Source organism: Marmota flaviventris, chromosome 2, assembly GCF_047511675.1.
Source record: "Marmota flaviventris isolate mMarFla1 chromosome 2, mMarFla1.hap1, whole genome shotgun sequence".
Classification (NCBI taxonomy): Eukaryota; Metazoa; Chordata; class Mammalia; order Rodentia; family Sciuridae; genus Marmota; species Marmota flaviventris.
The window spans coordinates 197,989,138-198,014,840 of NC_092499.1; the positions used below are offsets into that span (position 1 = coordinate 197,989,138).

Genomic DNA, 25,703 nt, shown 5'->3' on the forward strand with positions numbered 1-25,703 from the left:
TCGTGCCAACTGGGACGTTTCTTATATAGTTCCAATTTCTTAAGTCTCTTAAAAATTAGCAGCTCTGGTCAGCAGGTCCCACATCCTCCATGGCAAAGGTGACCCAGAGTTGAAGCCAGGCCCATGTCCCCCACAGGAAACTGCTGCACAAGAGGGAAAGCGGCAAGGTGGATGCCCAGGAGGAGAACTTCCTGCCCAAGTATCAGCGCGTGAAGGACCTGTGTCAGCGCGCGGAGTACCAGACGGCCTGTGAGCAGCTGGGGCAGGTGAGCAGCAAGGCCACCCCTGTCCTGCCCAGCCACAGCCTGGGCTGCAGCCTGCGCCTGCGTGGGCCTCTGGGCCGGCAAGGCCAGCCCCCAAAGTGTGGTCTCCTGGTGCTGCGACCCCCGGTCCTGTCGGGTGTGCACTGGGAGCCTGCAGAAGGCAGCCCCTGTCCGGGCAGCTCTGACCCATGTCAGAAGAATGGTGACCCCTGGGTCCATGCCAAGGCCATTTGCACAAAGGTCCCAGCAGGCAGCCAGGGGATTAAACAGCTTCTTTTCACGGTGTTCACTTTTATGGTGTCCTCTTTGTGGCTGGGTTTCCATTTATAGGAGCCATAGGAAATAGCCTTTTTTAAAAAAAAATAAGGTTAAAAACTTGAATTAACCACAAGAGAAATATTAAGAAACTAGTCGTATTCAGAAAGAGCAAACATAGCTGATTTCAAGGGAGCCTAAACTGGGATTTTTTTCAAGACTGAGGAGGCCGAGGTGGACTCTGAAGCCTCAGAGGAGTGACCCCAGGCAGAGGCCTGGAGGGTGGCGATGCTCCCCAGCTGCTCCAGCCTGAAGAGCTGGAGAACAGCAGCCCAGGCCACAGGAGGGTGGATGGGGGAGGGGCCACTGCCAGACCATGCAGGATGGGGAGCTGGCACCTTCCTGGAAAGGCGGCAGGGGCTCTGGGGAGACTTTAAGTAGGAGAGTGACACGCTCCAACTTGCCCTTTAAAAAGAAAGCTGTAGCCGCCAGGTGAGCACGGTTCTGAGGAGTGGGGAGGCAGGGAGTGGAGGCTGCAGCAGCATCTTGCTCGGGCTGATGAGACCTGCAGCCGTGGCACAGGCCCTGCAGGAGGCAGGGGAGACCGGGGAACGCCTGGGCACAGGAGGGAGAGGGAGCCCCCCAGGGCAGACGAACCATGTGGGAAAGGTGCGTTTGGTGAGCGGGGTGGCCCAGACCCTGCACCTGAGGCCCTGCTGCATCTGCAGAAATGGCAGTGTGTGGAGGACGCCTCGGGGAAGCTGAAGCTACACAAGTGCAAGGGCCCGGTGCGGCCTGGTGGCAGCGGCAGAGCCCTCTCCAACCTCGTCCCTAAGTACTACGGGCAGGGCAGCGAGGCCTGCACCTGTGACAGCAGGGACTACAAGCTGAGCCTGGCAGGACGAAGGAAAAAGCTCTTCAAGAAGAGTAAGTGTGGGTCCCGGCAGGAGGGGCGGGAGAGTCCTGGGGAGCCCCACGCAGACAGTACTTTGGCTCCAGAGCCAGGTGTCATTCTAGGAGTCCGGGGCACAGCCAAACCCCTCATGAGCCGCCCATCCAAGTGGGGAGAGCAGCCACAGGACCCCTGCACGGCATGAGAGGTGCCAGGAAGAGCTGGGCACAGAGAGGAAACCCAGGCCAGAGGGCAGTAGAGAGCACTGAGTTGGGGCACCTCATCAGTACTGAAGGCCGGAGCCTCTGTTCCCGAGGGTTCTGGGCAGAGGGGACAGATCAGATTTGTGTTTTCCAAGGGTCCCTCCAGCTGCCACTTCAGTCGGCTGCCAAGAGGCAAGAGAAGCAGAGCCTGGCAGAACTGTTGGCAGCCAGGGTGGAGAGGGCTGGGCCATGGTGTCCAGAAAGGAAGTGACCGTGTTCTGGATGGGATCTGAGGGGCAGCCACAGGACAGGCTAAGACAGCCGATGCTCACCATTCAGAGCCCACATCTGCAAACTCAACACCGCCCTCAAATGCACCCGTAGCTCCAAAATCCACCTCAAGGCACTTTCAAGGTCATTCTTGACCTTGAAATGTGGATGTCTTAAGTTGCCTGACCCATGGCCCCCGCCGAGGATGGGAACCCCTGAAACACTCCCTGCTGCCTGGTGGACAGATGAGTGTCCTTTTTACTGCCAGGCATTTCATATTTGGGGCTGTTGGGGGCAACTGCAGTTTAAATGTCCGAGTTCTATGCTGAGGTGCTGGCTGGGCTCGCTAAGAGCAAGAAGCCCATCTCATGGAGGGAATGTGGAGTCAAAGGGGCGTCCCTCGGGCGGGAGCTGTAGCGTGGGGCCTGAGTGGCCCGTGGACCAGAGCCCGTGTGGAACGAGGTGTCTTCACAGTGACGCACATGCCAGCCGGGTTCTGTATTGGTCACTTAATGAAGATACCACCCAGAGGCTCACAGGAGCCTGACCCTGGGATTCCTCAGGACAGGGTTCCGTTTTTGCTAATTCAATGTTTGCGGTGACTTCACTGGGACATAAGTATTGGGAATAATGAGGTGGGAACCCAGGGCAAGTGAAGGGCAGCTCAGTCCCCCTCATAAAACAAGAGGAAGATCCCGCCTGCCCTTCAAGGGGAATGAAACCGTGTTTTGAAAGCAACTCTCGGGCTCCCGGGGCCTGGTCAGCTGGCTAGCCGTGTCCCCCTCCAGAGTGGGGCAGTCGCCCTGCAGCCCACTTCTCTGGTCCCCCTGACCCAGAGACAGCCAAAGCCTAGAGATGTGGCTCTGTTTATTATGGATTGTGGCAAAATACACATAAAGTTCACCATCTTAGACATTTAAACAGGCGTGTTCAGTAGTGCGTGTTGGAACAGGGTCAAGTGCATCTCCACTTCGCACAACCCGCTCCAGGGCTTTGTGTTTTGGAAAACTAAACTGTGTGCCCGTCCGCGGCAGCCACCCTTCTGCTGCCTTTCCTCTGTGTGTCTGACTGTCTGGGGACCTCACAGAAGTGGAATCATAAGGTATTAGCCTTTTTGTCACTTGACACGATGCCCTTAAGGGCTGTCCACATGGCAGTGTCGGAAATCCCTTCTTAAGGCTAGGATACTGCTTAGTAGCCCACTTAGAGACGTGGGTCCAGAGGCAGGCACAGCGGCCACCTCCCAGGCTCCCTGGACTACCCCCTGGCAGCGCACACCTCCCTCATGCAGCAGACAGCTGTCTCCATCGGACCCGCTCCTGCCTCGAGGCTGCCCAGTTACGGCTCCAGGTCTATACCCTCACAAGCCGATGAGTAACTGCTAAGCTATTTTGTTTTTCAACTGAGTATGACTGGCTTCCGGATTCAATTATGCAGCATCCGCAGCATCCAGTGGCTTCAGGACATGACACAGTCAACAATAATCCCCGAATAATGCAAGAACTCACAGCTCAATTAGGCTCCCCCAGCCCTGCCTATTAGTGCAGGAAAGAAAAATGCAACTCAATAGCTGAGACTTGGCTCAGCCATGGTGTACTGAGTCCTCACCTGAGGGCCGGGGAACAGCACAGGGTGAGCTCCCCTTCTGATGGATGGGAAAGACAGACTACAGGGCTGATTGGTGGGGACTCCAGCACCTCTGAAGGGTCTGCCAACAAGACACTCTGTCTCTCCTCTCTGAGCAGCCAGCATAGAGCAGGCTCAACTGGAGGCAACCAGTCCCCCAGGAGACACTTGGTAATGCCTAGGGACAGTTGGGAGCAACAGGATGCTCCTGGAACCTAGGGATAGAGGCCTGGGATATGCCTAACCACCTAGGACGGTCCACCCAGCAGTCAACAGTGCCAAGGTCGAGGAGCCCTGGCCCAGCAGGATTGCAGCTATGGTATGGGGAGGCCAGGCAGAGCCAGCAGCCAATCCAGAACCAGGAGACACCAGGAACAGAAGAGGAGCTGTCTGGGATGGGCCCAGGAGGCCAGCTTTATACACTCCTACCCAATCTGCAAGCCTGCCATGTTGACGAGAGGTCGCCGACTCAGATCCCACAGAGGAGACAAGACTGAAGTTAACAGCGAAGGTCACTTAGGCTTGAAGGAAAGGCAGCCGCAGAGTGACCAGGTGGAATGTGGTAGCAGGTCCACAAAGGGTGGCCGGCTGACATTCAAGTGAGCACAGAGCAAGCCCTGTAGGTAAGGGAAGGCCAAGTACAGAAGTCCTATGGTCAGAAAGATCTTGGTGGGTCAGCCACAGAGAGGTGTGGCCTGGGGGTGGGGGTGAGCATGGTTTTGACTTTGGGCAAGGCTATGATAACTGTCAAGTCCCCAACCCCTAGAGCAGCTATCAATGCCAGTTCACACGGTACTGGAGAATTTGCCAGCACTGCTCCATGCCACCCTCCTCAACCTGTGACACCCTATGAGAACCCAGCTGCCTGGAAGTGAAGTGACTCAGCACTTGAGCCAAAGGTCCCGGCCAAGGGCTTATGAGGTCCCATCCCACCCTGTGTACCAAGAAGGTGCCTCTGGGGCCCAGAAACCAAGTCAGCAAAAGTGGTGAGGTGGGCAGAGGGTGTGGCTTCTGTGCTGGGAAAGGGTCTTTCCCAACAAGAACCCTGTACAGAGAGCTGAGGGTCACTCACAGCCTACTGTCCCCATCTCAGTTGGTCGGCTCTGTCATTGCAGGGAGCATCTATTTTCTAATGAAGTCATATTCACGACAACAGGTTCAGGGCCACGCTGGTGGTTCAGGGACCCCTGGGCTTAAATCTGGGAGACAGACGGGGGAAAGATCCAGAGCAGCTAACTCCTGAGGCAGGTGCGATGAAGGAACACAGGAGGTCGGGGATGGCCTCCGAGCTCAGCGCTGTGCACTAGGGGAGGGTCGCGCCGGGGGGGAAAAGGAGAAAGCTGCCCCAGGGCCAGAAAAGGACCCAGGCCTTGGGGAAGAGGACTAGGCTGTCAGGGACCCTGCGGATCCTTTGGCCCGGGTGAGCCTGTCCCAGGACGGAGCAGCAGGCCAGGCCTGAGGCTGCAGCCAGGTGGCACCTCTGTCCACTCCAGCCTGTGTGCCTTTGTCGCCATCTAGTGGTCATCTGGGCCATACCTAGTTCCGTGCCCTTCTTTTGGAGAGGGCTTAGGCACTTCAGGCGGGGCCAGGCAGGAGGGGCGGCTTGAGAACCGAAGGGAACCCTGGGGCTGCAGCTGGGGGCAGGACATGCTGGCCCACCCTCAAGGCTCTGCCCATTCCACCCTTCAGAACTGGGGGCCGTCTTCCGTTTCAGAAGCTAGAAGTGCGGACTCCTGCCTGACCTTCACTACTACTACTTTTTTTTTTTTTAATGTCAGCAACTTGATCAAACTTGTTTTAAACAAATCATATGAAAGATCCAAGATGTCCGAGGTCTGATGCGACCTACCTGCCCATGGTTTTTACCTCGCAGAAAAGTGCTCTGCCCTGGAGGCCACCGAGGTCACTGCTGGTGGGCAAGAGTGACTCAAGCTGAGGGCCACCGCAGGCTTCACATTTTTTGGGGGGGGTACTAGGGATTGAACTCATGGGCGCTTGACCACTGAGCCACGCCCCCAGCCCTATTTTGTATTTTATTTAGAGACAGGGTCTCACTGACTTGCTAAGCACCTCGTTTTTGCTGGGGCTGGCTTTGAACTTGCAATTCTCCTGCCTCAGCCTCCAGAGCCACTTGGATTATAGGTGTGCGCCACAGCACCCTCTGCCCCCCCACCTCCTTTTTCAAAGTTTCACAAAAAAAAATTATACTTTTTTTGTAGTTTAGAAGCATTTTTTTTAAGTTGTACTTGGACACAATACCCTTATTTATTTATTTTTATGTGGTGCTGAGGCTCGAACCCAGCGCCTCGCATGTACTAGGCCAGCACTCTGCCTCTGAGCCCCAGCCCCAGTTTAGAAGCGTTTTTATACAGTGTTGTACCACCTCTAACAAGTTCCAAAACATGTTCATCACTCATCACCCCAAAAGGAAATGCCACACCTACAAAGCAGGAACTGCCTCACTCTCCCCCCGCCCCCCCCCCCCTTGGTCTTTCTGCCTTTAAAGATTAGTAACAGAGACCTTTGTGTCTGGCCTCTTCCACTTGACATAATGCTGGTGATATTCATCAGGACAGGAATCGGGACTCCTCCTGCTGCGAACTGACCCTGTTTGCCGTGGCTGTGCCCCTCCTCGGTGTCCATATCTGTCCCTGCATAGCTCTCGAAGTCTCCCCAGGTCAGGCCCTTCTTAGCCCTAGGGCTTGGGACTGAGGACCTGCTTCCATGCTAGGTTTCAAGAGCCCGCCAGCCTCAGGCAACAGCAGTCTCACACTTGGGAGCCCAGCCCTATCTTGATGGAGGACCTGCTGCCCAGGGGGCCTGGCCAGTCTTTCCCAGCCTCCCTAATCCAGTCACCCCCTTGACACCCAACAGAGTACAAAGCCAGCTATACCCGTAACCGCTCCATCCGCTCCGTGGCCATTGAGGTAGATGGCGAGGTGTACCATGTAGGCCTGGAGGACGCGGCCCCCCAGCCCCGCAACCTTACCAAACGGCACTGGCCAGGAGCCCCTGAGGACCAAGACGACAAGGACAGTGGAGGCTTCAGTGGCACTGGAGGCCTTCCTGACTTCTCAGCTCCCAACCCCATCAAAGTGACCCATCGGTGAGCGTCTGACAGGTGGGGGTGAAGGGGCAAGATGGGCCCCTGGGCTGATCCCCTTCTACCCCTCAGGGCTACACGTGACCCCTTCTCTTGAGCAGGTGCTACATACTAGAGAATGACACAGTCCAGTGTGACCTGGACCTGTACAAGTCCCTGCAGGCCTGGAAAGACCACAAGCTGCACATAGACCACGAGGTGAGCAAACCAAGGGTCAGGGGTGTCTCCTCAGGCACCATGGCTTGGCAGCCTGAGGGGGACCTCAGCAGGGCCAGGGCTGGGGGTGCGGAGAGGCCCGGGGAGAGGCAGGAGAGGTCCCCACAGAATCCACAACCGAGGGACAGGGGCATCAGTCCTGGCACCTGCAGACAACCTCCTGGCAGAGGTGGCTGAGCCCAGACGCCCTCTGAGTGACATGCAGATCCATGCTACACTTTATCTCAGCTAGTTTTGTTTTGAATTTAGAGACAGGGTCTCACTAAATTGCTGAGACTGGCTTTGTCCTTGCAATCCTCCTGCCTCAGCCTCCAGAGCCACTAGGATCATAGGAGTGTGCCACCGCGCAGAGTTCACAGGCTTAAAAATGACTCACTGCCTCGCGTGCACCAGGCCCTGGATTCAATCCCCAGCACCACAAAAAAAAAAAAAAAAAAAGACTCGCAGCCCCTCACTAGAACCTGGCCAAAGGGGGAGACTCCCTTGGCACCCACAAATGCAGGTGCAGCTATGCCATGCAGCCCAGGACACAGGCAGGAAGGCGGGGCTGGGGCAGCTGAGGGGCCAGGTCACGACCCCCTTCTCCCCTAGCCCACCTTTCCTGCTCCCTCCCTCAGATTGAAACCCTGCAGAACAAAATTAAGAACCTGAGGGAAGTCCGAGGCCACCTGAAGAAAAAGCGCCCAGAAGAATGCGACTGCCACAAAATCAGGTGAGGTGGTAGCAAAGGCCCCCTTTCACTTTTTTCCCCCACCACCTGTCTTTGCCTCTCAAAGTGAGGGCGGGGGGAGTAATAATTCACAGCTCCATTTTCAGCCAACTGGGCACAGGAAGGCACCCCCACGGGGTAGGGGGCAGCCTGAAGCCCAGTTTATGTAACGTTAGCAAGAGGCAGGTACTTGCCATGTAGAGCTGGCTCTAGGGAGGACAAGAGTGACCGGGTACTCTGGAAGTCACCCTTGAGGCTCAAGGTCCTGCCCAGGAGCCCTGGCCCAGGGAAACAAGGAAACAGGCTTTCTAGGTTCCTGAGATCTTGAAAGGTGCTAGAACTTTTTAATTTACCTAATTTGAAATGAAGTAGCCTCATGAGGCCAGTGGCTGCTGCATGGGACAGCATGGCTACACCATCTCTGCTGCCTTCTAGGAAGACTTAACAGTCACAGGTCCCCTGTGTCAGCCCCCACCAGGCATGAGGTGGGGGGAACCAGCCTCCAGAGACCAAGGCTGCCACCACCTTCAGCCAAGCCTGGCTCTGAGTCTTGGCTGAACCATGCACACCGCAGCTCAGCCCAAGGCCGTCAGCAGGGGGCCCCGGGCTCACGCGTGGAATAACAGGCAGGGAGGGAGGGAGCCGCCAGCCACAGGACAGCTAGTAGCTTCCTACCACCATCCCAGGGCGAGGGCCAGGGTGGAACAGCAGTGACCTTTGGGAGCCCAGGTGTCCCTGCAGGCTTCTGAAGCCCGAGTCTATTCCAGCTACCACGCGCAGCAGAGAGGCCGCCTCAAGCACAAGGGCTCCAGCCTGCATCCTTTCAGGTAAGCGTCAGGGGAGGCGGGGAGGGGGTGTCTGCCTCCCTTCCACACCGAGCAGGCCTCCAGGCACCCCTGTGGGGCCAAGTGAAACTGCTGAAACCCCACCTCTGGGGGGGCCAGGACATAGATGGAGGGACTGGGTATGAACAGGAGTCCGGGGACCCGCCCGACTCCTCCTCAGGTCACCTGGGGGGCTGAAGGAGGCTACGAGAGGAGAGGAGCCCAGGGCTCTGGTCCCAGCTCTGCCTTGGACCAGCGGAGGGACCTGGGGCCACTGATGGCTCCGCCTGTGCCTTTGTTGGAGAAGGTTGCTCCCACCCCCGGGGTAGACGGAAAGAGCAGAGGCTTGTGGTCTCGGGTCCCTCAGAAGCCCAAAGTGTCTGTGGCCTACATGCCCCTAGGAAGGGTCTGCAGGAGAAGGACAAGGTGTGGCTGTTGCGGGAACAGAAGCGCAAGAAGAAGCTCCGCAAGCTGCTCAAGCGACTGCAGAACAACGACACGTGCAGCATGCCAGGCCTCACATGCTTCACCCACGACAACCAGCACTGGCAGACGGCACCTCTCTGGACACGTGAGCAGGCCAGGGGCAGGCACAGGACAGGGACAGGCAGGCGGGGGCCGGGTGACCCACCTACCCCAAGCTTTGTGAGACCTTCACCGCCAGACCCTGCAGGTCTCAGAATCAGGTGTTCCGACTGTCAAGTGGCACCTGAAAAACGGGTTGGGGCCAGGAGGGGGGTGTCCCTTGGCAGGGATCGGCAGGTCAACTGCAGCGCGCTCAGGCATGCCCTCTCTTCCTTGGCAGTGGGGCCCTTCTGCGCCTGCACCAGTGCCAACAATAACACATACTGGTGCATGAGGACGATCAACGAGACCCACAACTTCCTCTTCTGTGAATTTGCAACGGGCTTCCTGGAGTACTTTGACCTCAACACAGACCCTTACCAGGTACAGCCACCACCAGCTGCAGAAACGAGGTGTGGGTATACAGGAACTGCCAGTTAGACCCTCACTGAGGAAATGACGAACTTCCAAGTGCCACTGAGTCCCTAAGACAGGAAGAATGAGTTCTGAGGTCACTGAGAACTTGGGGACTCAATGTCCCGTCTGTCTCTGTCACCATCATTTTTTATCCATGACATACGGAGCTGCTTCCCTCTAGCTTAGGCACATATCAACTTCCAAGAGGCTTCACAGGACTCCTAGAACTGCCAAGCTACAGGGTCCCGCCACCCACCGCACACCCCAGGCCTACAGGGACCATAAGATGGCTGTACTAGCTGCAGCAAGAGAGCTCTGCTCCAAGCTTTGTATTTTCAGTCACCTAGACGGATACCTGATTGAAGTGGGCCAGTCACACATGACAAATACGAGCAGCAGAGGGCCTGTTAACAGGAACACCTGAGCCCTGGTGCCGGGGAGCTCGGCTCCAGAGCTGCTGTGTGGTGCGGCCTTCATACTGTCCAACCGCAGCCTTTTAAGAAAAGCCTGAAATAACTTCTTGACCTCGATTTTTAATTACCTGCAGCTCAACTGATTTATTAGGGTGGCCATCCAGGCTGACAGTCTTTTCTCCTCGGACAGGTACCTCCCATGGGGCGGGAGAGGACAAGAAGTTAGCTGGCCACTAGTAGTCCCAGACTAGACAAGGACCCAGTCACCTACCCACCCTTTCACCAGATGGCCATTTTCTGGTCAAGAAGAACTGAGGGACTGTGACAAAAGGCTGCTGACCAAGCCAGGGCTCGGAGGGCTTCTTTCCCACTTAGGGAGCTTCCTGACCCAAGGCTCTTGAGGTCAGCACTGAGTACACAGGCGTGGCTTCTGTCCTCACTAGGAGAAGACCTGGTGGGGACGGAAGCTAAGACACCACCGAGCTCTTCCAAACTCGGGAACAAACAGCACCTTCTACTCCCAACCTGCCTGAAAAAGTGCCACAGTAGGGAGAAGAGGATGGGAGACGGGGGTCTCAGGACTCCCTGCTGACAACCTGCCTTGATCCCAACCAGCTGATGAACGCGGTGAACACACTGGACAGAGACGTCCTCAACCAGCTGCACGTGCAGCTCATGGAGCTGAGGAGCTGCAAGGGTTCCAAACAGTGCAACCCCAGGACGCGGAACATGGACCTGGGTAGGTAGGGCCCAGTGTGGGGCACACACAGAGCAGGGTGACCACAGGAAGGACTCACATCTGCCCCAAGAGTGACCCAGAATCACCAGGAACTGGGGGTGACAGAATTTGAGACTTACCATCTGGAGGTTACAGAAACTTCCTACCCATGGCAGGCAGTAGTTAGTTTCTGATGAACTGTGCTTCCAGGGAGATGAGCACCTTGGCCCTCCACACCAGAAACACCCGATCCCCTCATTTCTCTTTCCTCCTCTGTTCAGTTATCCACTGACAAAGTGCCCTTGGTTAATGGCCCTCTGTAGCAGGGCACTCACACCCATGTCTGCCTACCTACCCCATCACGACTAAGGTCAGTGTTGAAGCAAGGAACACCCTGCAGCTGATACTGACAAGCCATCTGCAAGGCCACCTAGATTTAAAGGAAGTTCACCTGATCATTCAGCCACTCCATCTCACTAGAAAATGTTTGCAGCATCTTGATCCCAAGATAAAAGCCCAAGGTGGTTTTTTGGGTGGTGGATTTTTTTTTTTTTTTTCTCTGTAGAAAACAATTATAGAATTTTTCATTGCTTATACCATTTTTATCCTAAACAATCTTTTCCTTTTTGGTCTATTTCTTGCTCATTTAGGACTTAAAGATGGAGGAAGCTATGAGCAATACAGGTATTCTGTTTTGTTATTATGTTGGAGGACAGTTCCCCCATGTTGACCCACCTTCTAGTCTCCCATCTGTGAGATTGCACCTGGAGAATGTGTCCTTTCTTTGTCTGCTGGGAGCCTCAATCGCCCACCGGTGATAGGTTTCACCAGAGACCTTCTTTGTGTAGTTCTTTGGGGGTGACTTTCTTTCTTAGTGATGGTTAACACTCATTCTCTTTTTGACACTTGAAAACATAGGCAGTTTCAGCGTCGAAAATGGCCAGAAATGAAGAGACCTTCTTCCAAATCACTGTGAGTTGAGGAACAGTTCACAAGTAGAGGTCTGATTCTCATTTGCTTCCTCTTGCCAAGGCTGTTCTATGTGCATGCCAGCTTGATATTATCACCTCCCTCCTCCATCATCCCCCAATTCCCATGAGGAGGGGAAACAGTAATGTCAGTCTTTCCTGTGAGATAACAAGTAAATAACTTCGTTTTCAGATTAGCACCTTGTCCGTACACTGTTCTCTCTGTGCTTAGTAAACTTGAGCTATGACTTCGAGGTTGAGACGCATTTAAATAATACAGTTGCCAGACATCTTGAAGGCTGTGGCTGCAAAAGCACTAAATGGTACACAGTCAGCCATAGGGTGGCCTCATTGAATGGTTTCCATCCTTGGGGCTGGGGATATAGCTCAGTTGGTAAAGTGCTTGCCTTGTATGCACAAGGCCCTGGGTTCAATCCCCAGCACCCCACACCCCCCAAAAAAAAAAACAAAAAAACCTCCATCCTATGAACTGTCCCTCCAGTGCCAATAGAAGCTGGCACCACAGGCAACCTGGAAAGCTCACCTCACACTAAGGGGAGCAAGCCAGTTTGTTCTGTGCAGAAGTGGGGTACAGCTTGTCTGAAAGAATTCATTGCGGAAATCAAAAAATGCAGATGTGAGAATTCATTTTAAACACAGGCAACAAATTTGATGTTAAGTTTCCTACATGGGTAAACCTAGTGAGCTGCCATTTGCAACCTCTGGTCTACTCATGCATATAAACTGATGTGGTGTCACTGGGACAATAGTAATGAGCCAGCTAAACATTTATATGGGGCTTCCAGAATTTATATTTCGTTCTCCTCAGCCACTGTTCTGTGCATATCCTAAACACCATCCTTGCCAGCTACTGGGTGTGTAAAGGAGCAACTAAAAATTGGGACATTTTAAAGAGAAGTAATCCCAGGTTACCTAGAAATTCTCATTTTCAGCAGCCACATCCTTGAAGCAAAGCTTACTCAGCTGTAGGCCTAGTTAAGGCACCTAAGCAGCAGGATCATCAAAAACTGAAGAGTTTTGTTCTTTCTACAGGGGACAACTGTGGGAAGGCTGGGAAGGTTAAGAAGCAACAGAGATGGACCTCCCAAAACCAAGAGGCCTCGCCTGATCGTACAGGCCATGAAAGAAAACGTGTGGTGAGCCAGGAGTCCTGAGAACACCTACTTTCCATCAACATGGCAAATTCTGGGGGAAAACCGTCAGGAACAGAGAACTTCAGGAAGTCCACTTTGCCCCTGCTTTGCTTTGGATTATACCTCACCAGCTGCACAAAATGCATTTCCATATCAAAAGGTCACCACTAACCCTGAGAGTCTCACAGGGAAAAAAGAACCAAGAGATTTTCGTGGAAACTTTCCCCAAGGGTGAAAGTCACTGGAATTTTTTTAAATCATAGGGGAAAAAACAACCCTGTTTTAAACCCTCTTTTTCTCTTAGTTCATTACAAAGAAACTAAGCAGGACAGGGACAACTTACAGATGCTGAAAACAGCACACAGAGTTTGACAGTGAGTCAATAGCACAAAAAAAGTGACATTTACCTAGCTTGATAACCCTGGTTGCCTCTGAAGAAACTGCCTTCATTGTATATATGTGACTCTCTACATGTAACCAACAAGGGAACGTTTAGGGGAATCTAATAAGAAATCGCAATTTTCGAGAGTGGTGGTGTCAATAAACGCTCTGTGGCCAGTGTGAAAGAAAACTCCCTTGCAGTTGTGGACATTTCTCTTCCTGCCCATTCTGCCCAGAATTGCTTTGTTATATCTATCCCAGAACTGATATTTTTTAAGGTACTAAAAAGAAATGAAGTTCATGTATGTCCCAGATTTTAACAACACTGTATTTGTAAGAAATTTTGTAGTGTAAGTATTGTCTTACTATGTTCAAAATCCTAGTCAATGACTAGTCATTGGTATGAAGAAACCACTGACATTTTTGTAAAAAGCTATTCTTGGGAGTTTTTTTGTTTTGTTTTGTTTTGTTTTTTGTTTTTTTTTTTTTTTGCAGTGCCTGTTTTCTGTTTTTTCACTACCAGCCAACACCTTTTTGGATGGAGATGCCTTGAAGTTAAAGGGATAGTTATGAACATTCTTGAAGGGACCTCACAGGTAAGCCTCACATTACACCAGCTACAGGACAGCAGTTCACTTTGCAAACCCTTTTTTGTGTACCAGGTAGCATAACCTGCTACCGGTGGTTGTCAGAATTCTATAACAGGAGGAGGAACCCCACCAAACCAACCCATCTCTCTCTTAACAGATGATCTCCAAGCACTCACAGTCTGTAAAAGCAGTTCCAAGCCTTTCAACGCCCCCAACAGGCCCAGGCTCCCTAACAAAACAGTGCTCTACCACATAAAAACAAAGGTATTGTGTCCAACTCCAACTAAAAAATAAATATAAAAACAAACAAAACACCAGTAAACTTCACAAAAACTGCTACCATTATTTGATTTGAAAAAAGGCTTCCTCGAGCATCCCTTATACCATTAATCGAACAGTGATGAGTGGAGGAAACATGCTCTTAGGCTCCGGTTTTTAAATAGAAACCTTTATTTACAAGAACATCCAAAACGGTCAGCAAAGCAGTCACAGCTCACCACCCCATTTCATGAGTCGTCCCATGTAGTTAGATGCTTTGCAATGTGAAGAATGATTTAATGTAAACTTGACTGAAACCAAATTCATTCTCAACACTGTTTGGTCAATTCCTGAGAATTTAAATATTGCTCTCAGAATGACATTTCCATCTTCTTCAAAACTCCATACACTGGAAAGAAAAAGAAAGAAGGGAAGAAAAAGAAAACACCCTGCCTGTTTGCAAATAGTGTGCCTTGGAGTTGAAAACAACCCAAATTCCTCTGCTGCAGGGGTAAAATCTCATCCGTCCTAGAGCTCTGGCTCTGTGCATTTCCTCCTTGGGAACACAACTGATGGCTTCTGTAAATGAAGAGACTGGGAAGGCATATGGGCAGCTGTTCACAGATTCATGCTGTTTACTTCCAGCTGCATCTACCTCTGGTTCAAAGAACTTCTAGGACACCAAGCCAACTCTCATCTTGCGCAGTACACAACTCCCTTGCGTACCCCCAACCCACCTTAGATATTCAACACTGATAAACTAGGATTGTTTATGATATTTACACCTTTCAATCCAGATGCACAATTTAGAAAAATGGCATCATAACATTAACAATGCAATTTCTATTTTTTAAAGGAAGAAACATGTATCTCCTTTATATCATTTTGATCTTCATAAAATATATTTTTATTTATATAATCTTTGGATTCAGCAAAAAAGTAGGTACTGGAAATACCCCACATCCTAAAAGCAGATGAAAAGACATACTGTTTACTCAACAGATACCTATGTTTAAAAAGAGGGAGCTGAAGGGAGAGTTTAAGAGAGGTAGGCAGCAGGAATACAAAAAGAATTATCCAAAAATGATAAAAGGACAATAAAGGTTAAAAACAAATTATCTCAAAGACTGCATCCGTTAAAAGGAAACCAAAATCTTGAGTTTGCACCAATAAAAATCAATAAGTAGAAAATATAAAAACTTATAATCTCATTATTTTCCCCATACAAAAAGTGGGTGTTGCTGCCTTCCATCGGCCTAGAGTCAGGACTGAAAAAAAGTTTTGTTTCAATTAATTTTTAAAAGTTAAGAAAGGTAGGAGCACCATTCTGTCCTCCCCATATATACAATTTGAATGAGGAAAGTTCAGACACACCCAAAACCACTGGATTGAAAAAGACTCACTTGGTGTGGCTCTGGCTCCACACAGGAGACGATGTCATCTGAAAAGCATGGGCCAATAGGGTGGAAGTTCATGGATTTACAATCTGAGATTTATTTTTTATTGCAGGGGGGTGGGGAGGTAAGAGGCAAGCTCATGATGGTCTACACACTGTTGAAAACATAAAACCCACTCTAGTGGTAGTTCTGGAAATGGGGCTTCGCTTATTCAAGTATGTCAAAGAAATTAAATGATCTTACCTTAAGAGACATCTAAAAAGGTTGGCTAATCATGTGAAAGTTAAAAAAGAAAAAAAAAAAAATCAAGTGGCTCTTAGTTATTGCTAGAAAATGACACCAAGGCTAGCAGAGACATTTGAAATTCATAAATATCCCAAAACCCAATTTATTCAACTATTTGAACCCAAAAAAGTAACCCAGATAATGAGAATTAAACTTGATTTTTCTCCTACTCCAAAATGATTAGAACAGTATCAGAGAGAAAAGTGGCAGGTGGGTGGGGGCAGTGCTCAGACTGGCTCCGAGTCACGGTAAAACTGGCTATTGTGGATACTGAAATTCTGAAGAAACAACCATGACACTGTCCTAACTTTCAGGGAAGCCGTGACAACACCACACATAGCAGCAGAATGACCAGACACAGCTGAGCAGGCACCAGAAACCACACACCCAGGACTTGACTCCTATGGTGACAGTGTGGGATTCAAGTCCCAGCAATCAAATTCTTAGAGCACTCCTAAAATGGATGAAAAGGCAGCATATACAGTTTACATGAAAAAAGGAAGGGAGGAATTATTGTTCATTTATGGACTGCTTAAAATCCAAAAGATTCTTTTTAAATCAAATTGCTTAATTTTTAATTCCTGATATTTTAAGTTTATTTTCCCATATCTATTCTTTCCCCAAAAAGAAAGTGCTTAGTTCTCTGGTAGAGGAGCTTAAAAAAAATTTTCTTTTTAAATGCCTACATCTAAACAAATGATCTCTTTAAAAAGCATTTAGATTAAGAGATTGAGAAAAAAAAAAAAATGAGGCGACTAATGCCAGCGGAAGGAAGAGCCGTGGACCACTGCTCCTCCTCAGGCCACGAGACAGGTGTCTCTGCTGTTTGTAGCCTCACCACAGAGTTTACTAAAATCAACAATGTTAAATATTCAGCTTCACGAACTCTGTAAAAATGAGTTGTTGTGACCCACAAACAAAAGGTATATACATATTTTACATAATACAATATCTTAAAGGTCATATTTACAAAAAAAAAAAAAACTTATTCACAGAAACACTGCGAAATTCTGATTCAGAATGCAGTACCTGGCCTTGGGTTTTCAGAAGTTTATTTTCAAAAAGCATTATTGCTCTACCATATAGGCAAAGGGTGACACCAGTACTTTAAAAAAAATAAATCATAGTTCTTGTCCAATAGAATAGTATGGACAAAACCAGGAATGTGGCTCCTCATTCCTCAAGACCTCAGGAATATTGCATTTATCCATTACTTTTTCAATAAAGTGCACTCAGCTGCACGTTAGCATATGAAAAATTTGCCACTGCTGCAATTAAATACTGTCATCTCATGTTCCCTTCTGCACAGCCATTTATCATCCACGACAAATCCTGAAGGTGAAGTGTTACAGTACATTAGGGCCAAATGAACATCTTCATCAGGAAAAGGCCTAGGACAATAAAGGACAGAGCAACTCAACACCATCAGTAAAGGACAAGGACTCAAATGACAACTCCACTGGACAAAGGGTCAACACAAAACTGCTTGGTGGTGACAAAAACACTTAATAACTGGGACTATGCTTTGTCCAATACTACGATTAAAAAAACCAGGTGTTCTGGTGGTCCCTGGTTTCTCCAGTGCTCTCTGTCCACTTACATCTATTTGAAAGACTGGCTAGCAAGGCAGAAGGAAGTGACACAGGAGTTCTGTAAGAAACACTCCATATCTCCAGATTCACATCCCTAGGAGGCAGAAGGCTAAAAACATTTGTTTTGAATACCATGATATACAGAATTGGGGAAGAGGGACAGGTAGATGTCGCACTTCAGCTTCAGATCCAGTCCTGCCCAAGTGACATCACTTGGAATAGCCCTGACGGAGATCAAAGCTGGTCCTTGCTTCAAAGCTGGACACCTGGACAATGATTCTTTACCTCCAGATTATCCTAGTGCAGTGTCATTTGTACAGTGATTTCCTCAAAGGTCCAGGTTTGGAGACATCAGCAATATTTCTGTCAGCAACCAGAAGGAAACATGAGTAAAACATCTGCTCAACAAAACATGAGAAAGACCTATATTTACACTCAGGGCTTGTCATGTGGCTCTGACATGACAGGTTCAGACTCCTTTGGGCCTAAACTGCCAAAATTTTGGCAAGGCATTCAAACATTTTTTAATTTGTTTTGTTTTTGTGGATTGAACCCTGGGATGCTCTACCTCTGAGTACCAAACTACACTTCCAGCCCTTTTTACTTTTTGAGACAGGCCTTGCTAAGTTGCCAAGGCTGGCCCCAAACTTTCCAATCCTCCTGCCTCGCCCTTCTGAGTCACTGGGATTACAGACGTGGGTCACTTACCTGGCTTCAGTTTCAATATTTTAAGTTATATATCTAAACTGAAATCTACCTAGAACCTTTAGATTACAGTTGAGGCTTTGGTTCTCTACAAAGAACAAGAAAAACTTTGAAAAAAGAAAGAAAGAGATCTTCATACCTGATCAGGACCCATGGGCATGCCAGACATGGGCATGGAATTCATGTTCATCTGTCCCAGGTGACCACTACTGCCATTCATGTGCACCATGCTGTATGCTGCAGGATTCCCCTGGTGCGCAAACTGCTGCTGGGGAAATGAGCTGGGAAGAAAGGATGACATTATCCAGAGTCATTTTAGAACACAGGGCACACACATTATATCATGATTTTGTCATATATCTCTATACTTAAGCACAAACATCAGAGAGAACGGCTAACAGCTGGCCTTCCATTTTTCACAGTTGTCTGTCCTCAATACCTTAATAGATATCTACCTGTTAGATAGAGGATAAGGATAAAGGATTCTCAAAACAGACAACCTATTTTTTAATATGAATGTAGGCCTTTTGCTCTCTCCATCCAAACAAGGGTGACAAAAATAGAGGTTTATTTCCTGGATTCTTTCTCTTTTTTTTTGTTACCGGGGATGGAACTCAGGGGCACTTGACCACTAAGCCACACCCCCAGCCCTATTTTGTATTTTATTTGGAGACAGGGTCTCACTGAGTTGCTTAGTGCCTCCCTGGTGCTAAGGCTGGCTTTGAACTCCTGATCCTCCTGTCTCAGCCTCTCAAGCAGCTGGGATTACAGGCAGGCGTCACCATACCCAGCTATTTCCTGGATTTCTGGAAGTAGAATATGAGTGACTTTAAAGTCACTATTGTTTACCTATTCCTGGCCACATTTCCTGATGGCCAGCCCTTCATTTCTGAGGACGGATACAGTGCCGTCTGAGGATGCTGCATTATGGGATTCTGAGAGGGGCCCATTCTTGATGATATCATTGCATTAGGAGGACTGGACACTCGACCAAAAGCTGGATCTGGTTGTTGTCCCATTCCTTAAAAGAAAAAGAAAAAATTACAATGTTCAAATGCTACCTCCTTGGAATCCCATTTTCTATAGTAATTTTATGTTCATTTTTAGAAAAGGTATGGGAGGAGATGATAAGTACAGAATATCGAGTCCTACAAGAAGCTGACTTCCAAGTATTCTTGCTTTGCAACAATATGACCACAGAGTCATGGGCTCACTGCAGAAAGGCAGGCCATCTAGATCACTTGAAAGGTGTTGCTCCAATATCCTCTCTAAATAAAAGGAACTCCACAAACTCTACTCACATCACTCTGTCCCCCTTTAGAGGTCAGGGAAGCCACTGTCCCCAGAGGGTAGGGCTGCATCCTGAAATGTAAACTCCTCCAAGATACCTGTTCCCCTACCATGTTCCTGGAACCTTGCAAAGGCTGAACTAAAGCAGTAACTACATTATTTCAATTAATAGTAAAGGCAAGTCACCGAGAAAAGGAACTTAAAAGTCCTCACAGCGCATTCCTCTCACTGACTGGGACAAACTTTCAGAGATGACAGGGTTCTATTATACGGGGACATGTGAGAATGGATGGGGGAAGGATTTTGTAGTCTTTCTCCCAAATGAAGAGATAGGGAGGTGAAAAAAGCAAGACATGGGAAACACTAGGAGAGAACACATTTGCCTCAGTAAACTGGACGCTGTGGCCAACATTCTTATTCTCTGTTATTTTTAATTAATTTCACTTTTCTTGGGAAGTAACAGCATTTGTTTTTCCTGAGCAACGGCTCTAGGGAACTTTAGGTGCTTGGTCATGTTATTCTGGGGAAGGCACACTTTCTTTGTCAAAATTACCATAATTTGGTGGATATGGAAATTGCTGTGGTGGAGCTTGTGGCATTGCAGGTCCTGCCAAAACCCCATCCATGCTGGGGGAAGCGGTCACATTTGGGGGTGGGCTGAAGGCCTGGGTCTGCTGCTGCTGCTGCTGCTGCTGCTGTTGCTGCTGCTGTTGCTGCTGCTGCATCATCATCGCCACCCTCTGCTGTCGGAAGTGGTGAGTTAGCAGCTCTCTGCTGCGTTGGGCAACCATCTGGGCATTCAGAAAACCCTGCTGAAAGCCAAGAACGAATGCAATTACCTATGTGCAGCAGGACATGGATGTTCCATAGACACAGTGCTTCCACAATACAGTAGGTACCAAAGAGAAATACTTGAGACCTTTCTTCATAATTAAAGGGAAGAGAGAATACACAGTTTTTTGTTTGTTTGTTTAAGGCTTTCTCAGCTGGGTACAGTAGTCATGCCTACAGTCCTAGCACCCAGGAGGCCAAGTCAAGAGGGCTCATTTAAGCTAAGGAATTTGAGGTCAGCCTGGGCAACACAGAAAAAAATAAAGAAAGACAGACAGAAAGAGAGCAGAACTGAGTGTGTGTTAGGGCAGTGGTAGAAATGAAACAAGAAGGGAAGCCCCTGAAGGGGGCAAAAAAAAGGGACAAGTTTAGGGACTGGGGTTGTGGCTCAGCAGTAGAGCACTCACCTAGCACGTGCAAGGCCCTGGGGTGATCCTCAGCATAAAACTAAATAAATAAAGATATTGTGTCCAACTACAACTAAAAAATAAATATTTAAAAAAAGGGGGGCCAGGTTTATACTCCAATAAGCAGGGGTCTCAGAAGGTCTCGTTGTTTTCTTTAACCTCCTAAAAGAAGAGGTAGAGGACAAGGAGTAAATTAAGGTGCTAGATAATCATAACTAAGGGTATTGATTTAAGCTCTACCAGCTGAGAAAAATCATCTCCAAAAGGCCAACTTTTATCATTATTTGGAAGGCAACCTAGCTCAACTTATACAGGACACTGATTATCAAGAAAATATAAGTATCAGTACTTCCAAGTAGGCAAAAGATGTTGAAAATTAGGCATTTCAATTAAAAAAATATATATATATGAGTAGTACTTGCAACCACATCTACCACACATTAAGAGAACACCTTGATGCTACCTCTACTCCTGCTGGAAGTACAGAGGAATTTTCTCCTCAGCAAGGGAAACAGGGTATCTTCTTACCCAATGAGTATGTGGTTTCATAATCCAAGAACAGAAACATTCATGGGGGTTACTACTAGTTAACTGATAGTTTCTCTCAAAAAACAGCAATTGATCACAAGGGAAATCTGGTTTAAAAAACAAAACAATTCATCAATGGTTTTTAAGGTAACCCACTCTCCTGATTTCTCCCATCACCAGCAAGACATAAGAGTTAAGAATGAAAAAAGAAAAACTGAAATGGAACTGTGGAATGGATTCTTCTGCAAGAAAACCAAAATTACTCTCATTGCTTAAGGAACACTGAGAGCCAGCATGAGCTAGCCTGTGCTGGGAAGAAGCTCCTCCCAGGGAGCTCACCTGGGGCTGCATCATGGGCCTGATTGCTGCGGCGGCGGCGGCAGCAGCGGCAGCAGCAGCAGGGTTTTCCATTTTCATTTCAAGCGCCTGCCGGCTCTGATTCAAGAACTGAGAAGAGACTGGTGGTTAGCATGCACAAGGAACGGGTGATGAGTCCCAGGGTTTCAAACTCTCAGCACCACCCAGTGAGGTCACGGGGATAACTGCAAACCCACTGTTCTGGTTAAGTCACATCTCAACTGAGCTCATACACTTTCACACTGCAAAAAAATTAATGCTAAAAAGTTCTTGCCTGGCCTGTGAATCTTTACCACCTGGCACTGGTGGTAAAGAAGCACAGTGTGCAGTTTAAAGAGCACCTCTAACAGGAACTCAGGATTTATAGTCAGGTTTTCCCAGGGATTACTGAGGCACCTGAGGAAAGAGCTTTAACTGGGTCAGAGTAATACTGAATAAACTCCTCCTCCAGTATCTTATCCTAAGCACCTTCTTCTTTTGGTGGTGGGGTGGGGTTACCAAGGATTGAACTTGAGGGCACTCAACCACTGAGCCACATCCCCAGCTCTTTTTTTGTATTTTACTTAGAGACAGGGTCTCACTGAGTTGCTTAGCGCCTTGCCACTCTGAGGCTTGCTTTGAATTCACGATCCTCCTATCCAGCCTCAAGAGCTGCTGGGATTATAGGCATGAGCCACCACACCCAGTCTAAGTACCTTGTAGTGGAAAGAAATCATAAAAAGCAAAATGATCAGCCTCAGCAACTTAGTGAGGCTCTAAGAAACTCAGGGAAACCCTCTCTCAAAATTAATGATAATTAGCGTTTAAAAGGTTCTGGGAAGGGACTGGGGTTGTGGCTTAGTGGTAGTGTGTGAGGCCTTGGGTTCAATCCTTAGCACCACATAAAAATAAAATAAAGCTATTAAAGGGAGGTAGGGGGGCTGGGTTTGTGGCTCAGTGGTTAAGTGCCCTGGAGTTCAATACCTGGTTCCCAAAGGGGGAGGGGGCAAAATGATGCCATGAACTCCTGAACTTAGAAATATTACCTATTTATATGGTTTAGTTCCACCACATTTAATAACTCAGCACATTTAAGACACAAACTTTATAGAAATAATTATATTTTTAAATGATTAGAGAACCAGGTGCGGTTGCACACACCAATAATCCAAGCAACTCAGGAGGCTGAGGCAGAAGGATTGCAAGAAGGTCATTTCCAGCCTGGGTAACTTAGCAAAATCTTCAGCAACTTAGGAAGACTCTGTCTCAAAATTAACAAAAAACAAGAGGAGAGGAGAGATGAAGCTTGGTGGTGGAGTGTTCCTGGGTTCAGTTCCCAGTACTGGGGATGAGGGGACACAACAGAACTCCCATTAGTTGGTGACTGAGGAAACAATGAGAAAACCAAAGTTCTCTCTTGGAATTCTCGAAGAGAACTCCAGTTTTATAGACATCTAGAAGCAGGGGTTCTATTTTAAAAATGATGAAATTAAGAAGGTTTTTGGTTATTAGTATTATAGGTCTTAAAATTTTTTAAAAAGGATCTATTAGGCTACAAAGACATTAAGAAGCACCGCCCCAACAGCAATCATTTCTGACATTTTTACTCTTTAACCTATACAATGGAAATGCATTCAATTCTAGCAGAATCGCTCCTTAACAAGGAGCCATCTGCACAAATATAATCTTACAAAAAAAAAAAAAAAAAGTGAAACAAAGGTCATTTCCCTAGTTGGTGAAGGTCAGAAAGCCAGGGTAAGAATTCTGAGGACAAAGCCTGAAAACAAATTAAACAAGGTGAGGCCAAAGGAAAGCCACTTGGGGCTGAAGCCAAGCACATGATTGATTACCTGCTGGCCCTGCAGCCTCTGCTGAAGCTGCATTCTAAGTTGCTTGGGAGTGTTTGTCCGGGGTCTCATGATGTTGGCCCTGGGGTGCATTCCTTGGAGAGGGAAACTGCCTTGCTGGTTCATCTGAGTCATCATAGAGTTAAAAGACGGCGATTGTCCCTGAAGATTAAAGCCTCCTTGCACTGGAGGCCCCTGTGCTGGATATGTCTGCCCATACAAAGCTGCCTTCTGATCCATCAGTACTGCTGCTTCTTGGCCTTGGAAGGCATCTTGTTTGGGCTCCAAAGCTTGTCCCTTAAACAGACATATAACAATTAATTACACCTGGGAAAGCCACCAAAATCAAATGCTCTCAAGAAGGTGAAAAATAAAGCCAACATGTTTCAGAATTCTAAAAGCAAAGTCAAGTTTGCTCTTATTGTCTAAAGTTCTATGAGAATACAAACTATACCCCCTCTTGCCGGGACTGTATCCTAGGACCTAACAATTTCACACCAATCCACATTTCTAGTCAAAAGAGCCACAATGTATTAAATACTTAAAAAAAAAAAAATCACTGATCAATGACTCCCCATGTAATTTGTACAGAAATATTTTTGAAGGTAATGGCAGGTGAAAATCAAAAAACACTTATACCCTTAAAACCTAACCATCACTACTGGGGTTGGCAGAGGCCCATCTGTTCAAGTGTTTATTAATTATTTGTTAAGTGCCAGTCAACACTTCTCAATATCCTAAGGACATGAACAAAACGATATCCAGCATGTGATAGGAAAAGTAAAAACCATTCTGAAGGGTCAGCATGCCGTGCAGGGGCAGAGGAGCCTGTCAGGCACCACACACACCTTCATCTTTTCAAGGACCCAGAAGGCCTAACCTGCAGCCAACAGCCTTGACAAGCCTCAGCTTAAGCACAGCCAGGCCCACTATACCCTGCAATACGGCCCTTGTTCTCCTCCACTCCCTGGCCTTCCCTTGGTGAACTCCTAGCACTCCTCCGGGGTCCTGTCCCTGTCTCCTCTGCTCTTCATACACTTCTTACCTAGGTGCTCTCAGCCACTGAAGAGAACCATCAAATTTTTGTCTCCAGCCCAACATCTCCAAACATTTAATAATACTTACCCAACACCTCCAAATAGTTATGCGAATACATACTTAACATCTTTACACAGATGCCTCGGGCATCTCAAATCTAACATGCAGAAAATAGAAGTCATGCTGCCCACAGCTAGCCCTTTCCCTAAAGCAACATGCTTTCCTTGAACCTTCCCTCCATCACAATGCATCATGTGACCATGCACCACCCTGGAACTCCAAACCACCAACCTGGATTCCTCAGTCCTCCTCTCCACACACTCTACCAAATCCTGTCCACTTTTCCTTGACAGCATATTGTATGTCCTTCTTCCGCTACATTCCCCCCCTCTTTTTTTTAATACTTTTTAGTTGACAATGAGCCTTTATTTTATTTATGTATATGTGGTGCTGAGAATCGAACCCAGCGCCTCACACATGCTAGGCAAGCGCTCTGCCCCTGAGCCCCAGCCCCAGCCCTTCCTCTACATTCCTTTGTGCAGACCTTTTCCAATACTTTTTAGAAGCGTTGCAGTACCTGACATTGGTGCTTCTACTCTGTCCCATCAGACCGGCTCCCTTCTCTGGAAAGACACCAGATGTCTCTTAATTAAGTAAATCACACTTGAAATCAACACCTTTGTCCTGCTAACTCTACTAAAATGGCACTGAAGAATTTAAGAGGTCACATTTAGCCACAAAATAAGGAAACAACATAACCAAATATTTCAACAGGTTTTTGGAAGACAGAGAGTGAACAGAACAGAGAAACTTAGACCTAACGTGCCTGAAGAGGAAAAACAGTGAGCATGTGAAGCCCAGGAACAAACGGAGACTCCACCAGGCAATAGAGAGGATGAGACAGTTCAAACAGGCAGCTGCTTAGGAGCCTGGTATAGATGAGGGGATCAACTCCTCCCTGCCTATCCCTAGACTCCTCAAGTGGTTCTTTCTTCTACCTGCCACGCAGCACCCCCCCCCCCCCCCGTGCCCCCAGGCTGGGTTCAGGGACACAAGCACAACAAAGGGCAGGGGGAAGCAGAAGCTGAAAACAGGAACTTTTCTATTTTCCTATTTGTACTTTGTAATAAATTTTCTATACTATAAGATCATCCACTGGCCTCCCAGTCCAGCTACCAAATGCAATGGACAATAAAAGATTTCCAATTAAGAAGAAAGTGTAAAGGTGGTGGGTGGGGGGGATCCCCAACACAACAAACAAAAAACATACTCAGTAAAACCTGAACTAAACTTACATTGCAACAATACATCTATCTTCACATTTAGTGTAACTAATTAATTCTATATTTTTCCACAGATGGATTAGCCTGTTTGGTCACAAACAACTGCCCAAAACAACACTATTACTCAAAACTCCACCAGAGGTCAGAGCATGCAATACCAGGTATATATGCTCTTTCTAAAATCCACGCATTCCTGAATTCCAAAGCATATTTGACCCCAAGATTCTCAGATAAGGGGCTATAAGTACATAATCACTGTGACATCAGGAATTCAAAAGACACAGATTGAAGTTAATAAAGAAATAGCTGTTACTAAGAAATATGACAAAATAAAGAAGTG

At 48.0% G+C, this 25,703-nt stretch overlaps 2 protein-coding genes across 10 annotated transcripts in view; one reads left to right on the forward strand and one right to left on the reverse strand.

Annotated features, from left to right (window-relative positions):
- Sulf2 (sulfatase 2) overlaps positions 1 to 13,166 on the forward strand; it is an 84,012-nt gene extending 70,846 nt beyond the window's left edge. For all 4 annotated transcript variants that reach the window (XM_027954217.3, XM_071609036.1, XM_071609035.1 and 1 more), the window contains exons 10-21: positions 137 to 266; positions 1,247 to 1,445; positions 6,384 to 6,615; positions 6,714 to 6,810; positions 7,446 to 7,540; positions 8,305 to 8,364; positions 8,763 to 8,932; positions 9,167 to 9,309; positions 10,371 to 10,494; positions 11,124 to 11,157; positions 11,392 to 11,445; positions 12,495 to 13,166. In XM_027954217.3, the coding sequence (XP_027810018.2) occupies positions 137 to 266; positions 1,247 to 1,445; positions 6,384 to 6,615; positions 6,714 to 6,810; positions 7,446 to 7,540; positions 8,305 to 8,364; positions 8,763 to 8,932; positions 9,167 to 9,309; positions 10,371 to 10,494; positions 11,124 to 11,157; positions 11,392 to 11,445; positions 12,495 to 12,525 (1,369 nt within the window). In that variant the 3' untranslated portion in view covers positions 12,526 to 13,166. The remainder of the gene's footprint in view (positions 1 to 136; positions 267 to 1,246; positions 1,446 to 6,383; positions 6,616 to 6,713; positions 6,811 to 7,445; positions 7,541 to 8,304; positions 8,365 to 8,762; positions 8,933 to 9,166; positions 9,310 to 10,370; positions 10,495 to 11,123; positions 11,158 to 11,391; positions 11,446 to 12,494) is intronic.
- An 827-nt stretch (positions 13,167 to 13,993) lies between these two features.
- The window catches only part of Ncoa3 (nuclear receptor coactivator 3), a 121,201-nt gene continuing 109,491 nt past the window's right edge, over positions 13,994 to 25,703 (reverse strand). For 4 of the 6 annotated variants that reach the window (XM_027954376.2, XM_071609012.1, XM_071609009.1 and 1 more), the window contains 7 exons: positions 23,046 to 23,339; positions 21,199 to 21,306; positions 19,647 to 19,905; positions 18,653 to 18,824; positions 17,943 to 18,084; positions 17,384 to 17,461; positions 13,994 to 14,233 (listed from right to left, as the gene is read on the reverse strand). In XM_027954376.2, coding sequence (XP_027810177.2) covers positions 17,450 to 17,461; positions 17,943 to 18,084; positions 18,653 to 18,824; positions 19,647 to 19,905; positions 21,199 to 21,306; positions 23,046 to 23,339 — 987 coding nt within the window. In that variant the 3' untranslated portion in view covers positions 13,994 to 14,233; positions 17,384 to 17,449. The remainder of the gene's footprint in view (positions 14,234 to 17,383; positions 17,462 to 17,942; positions 18,085 to 18,652; positions 18,825 to 19,646; positions 19,906 to 21,198; positions 21,307 to 23,045; positions 23,340 to 25,703) is intronic. The other 2 variants (XM_071609011.1, XM_071609010.1) reach the window with 1 other exon arrangement.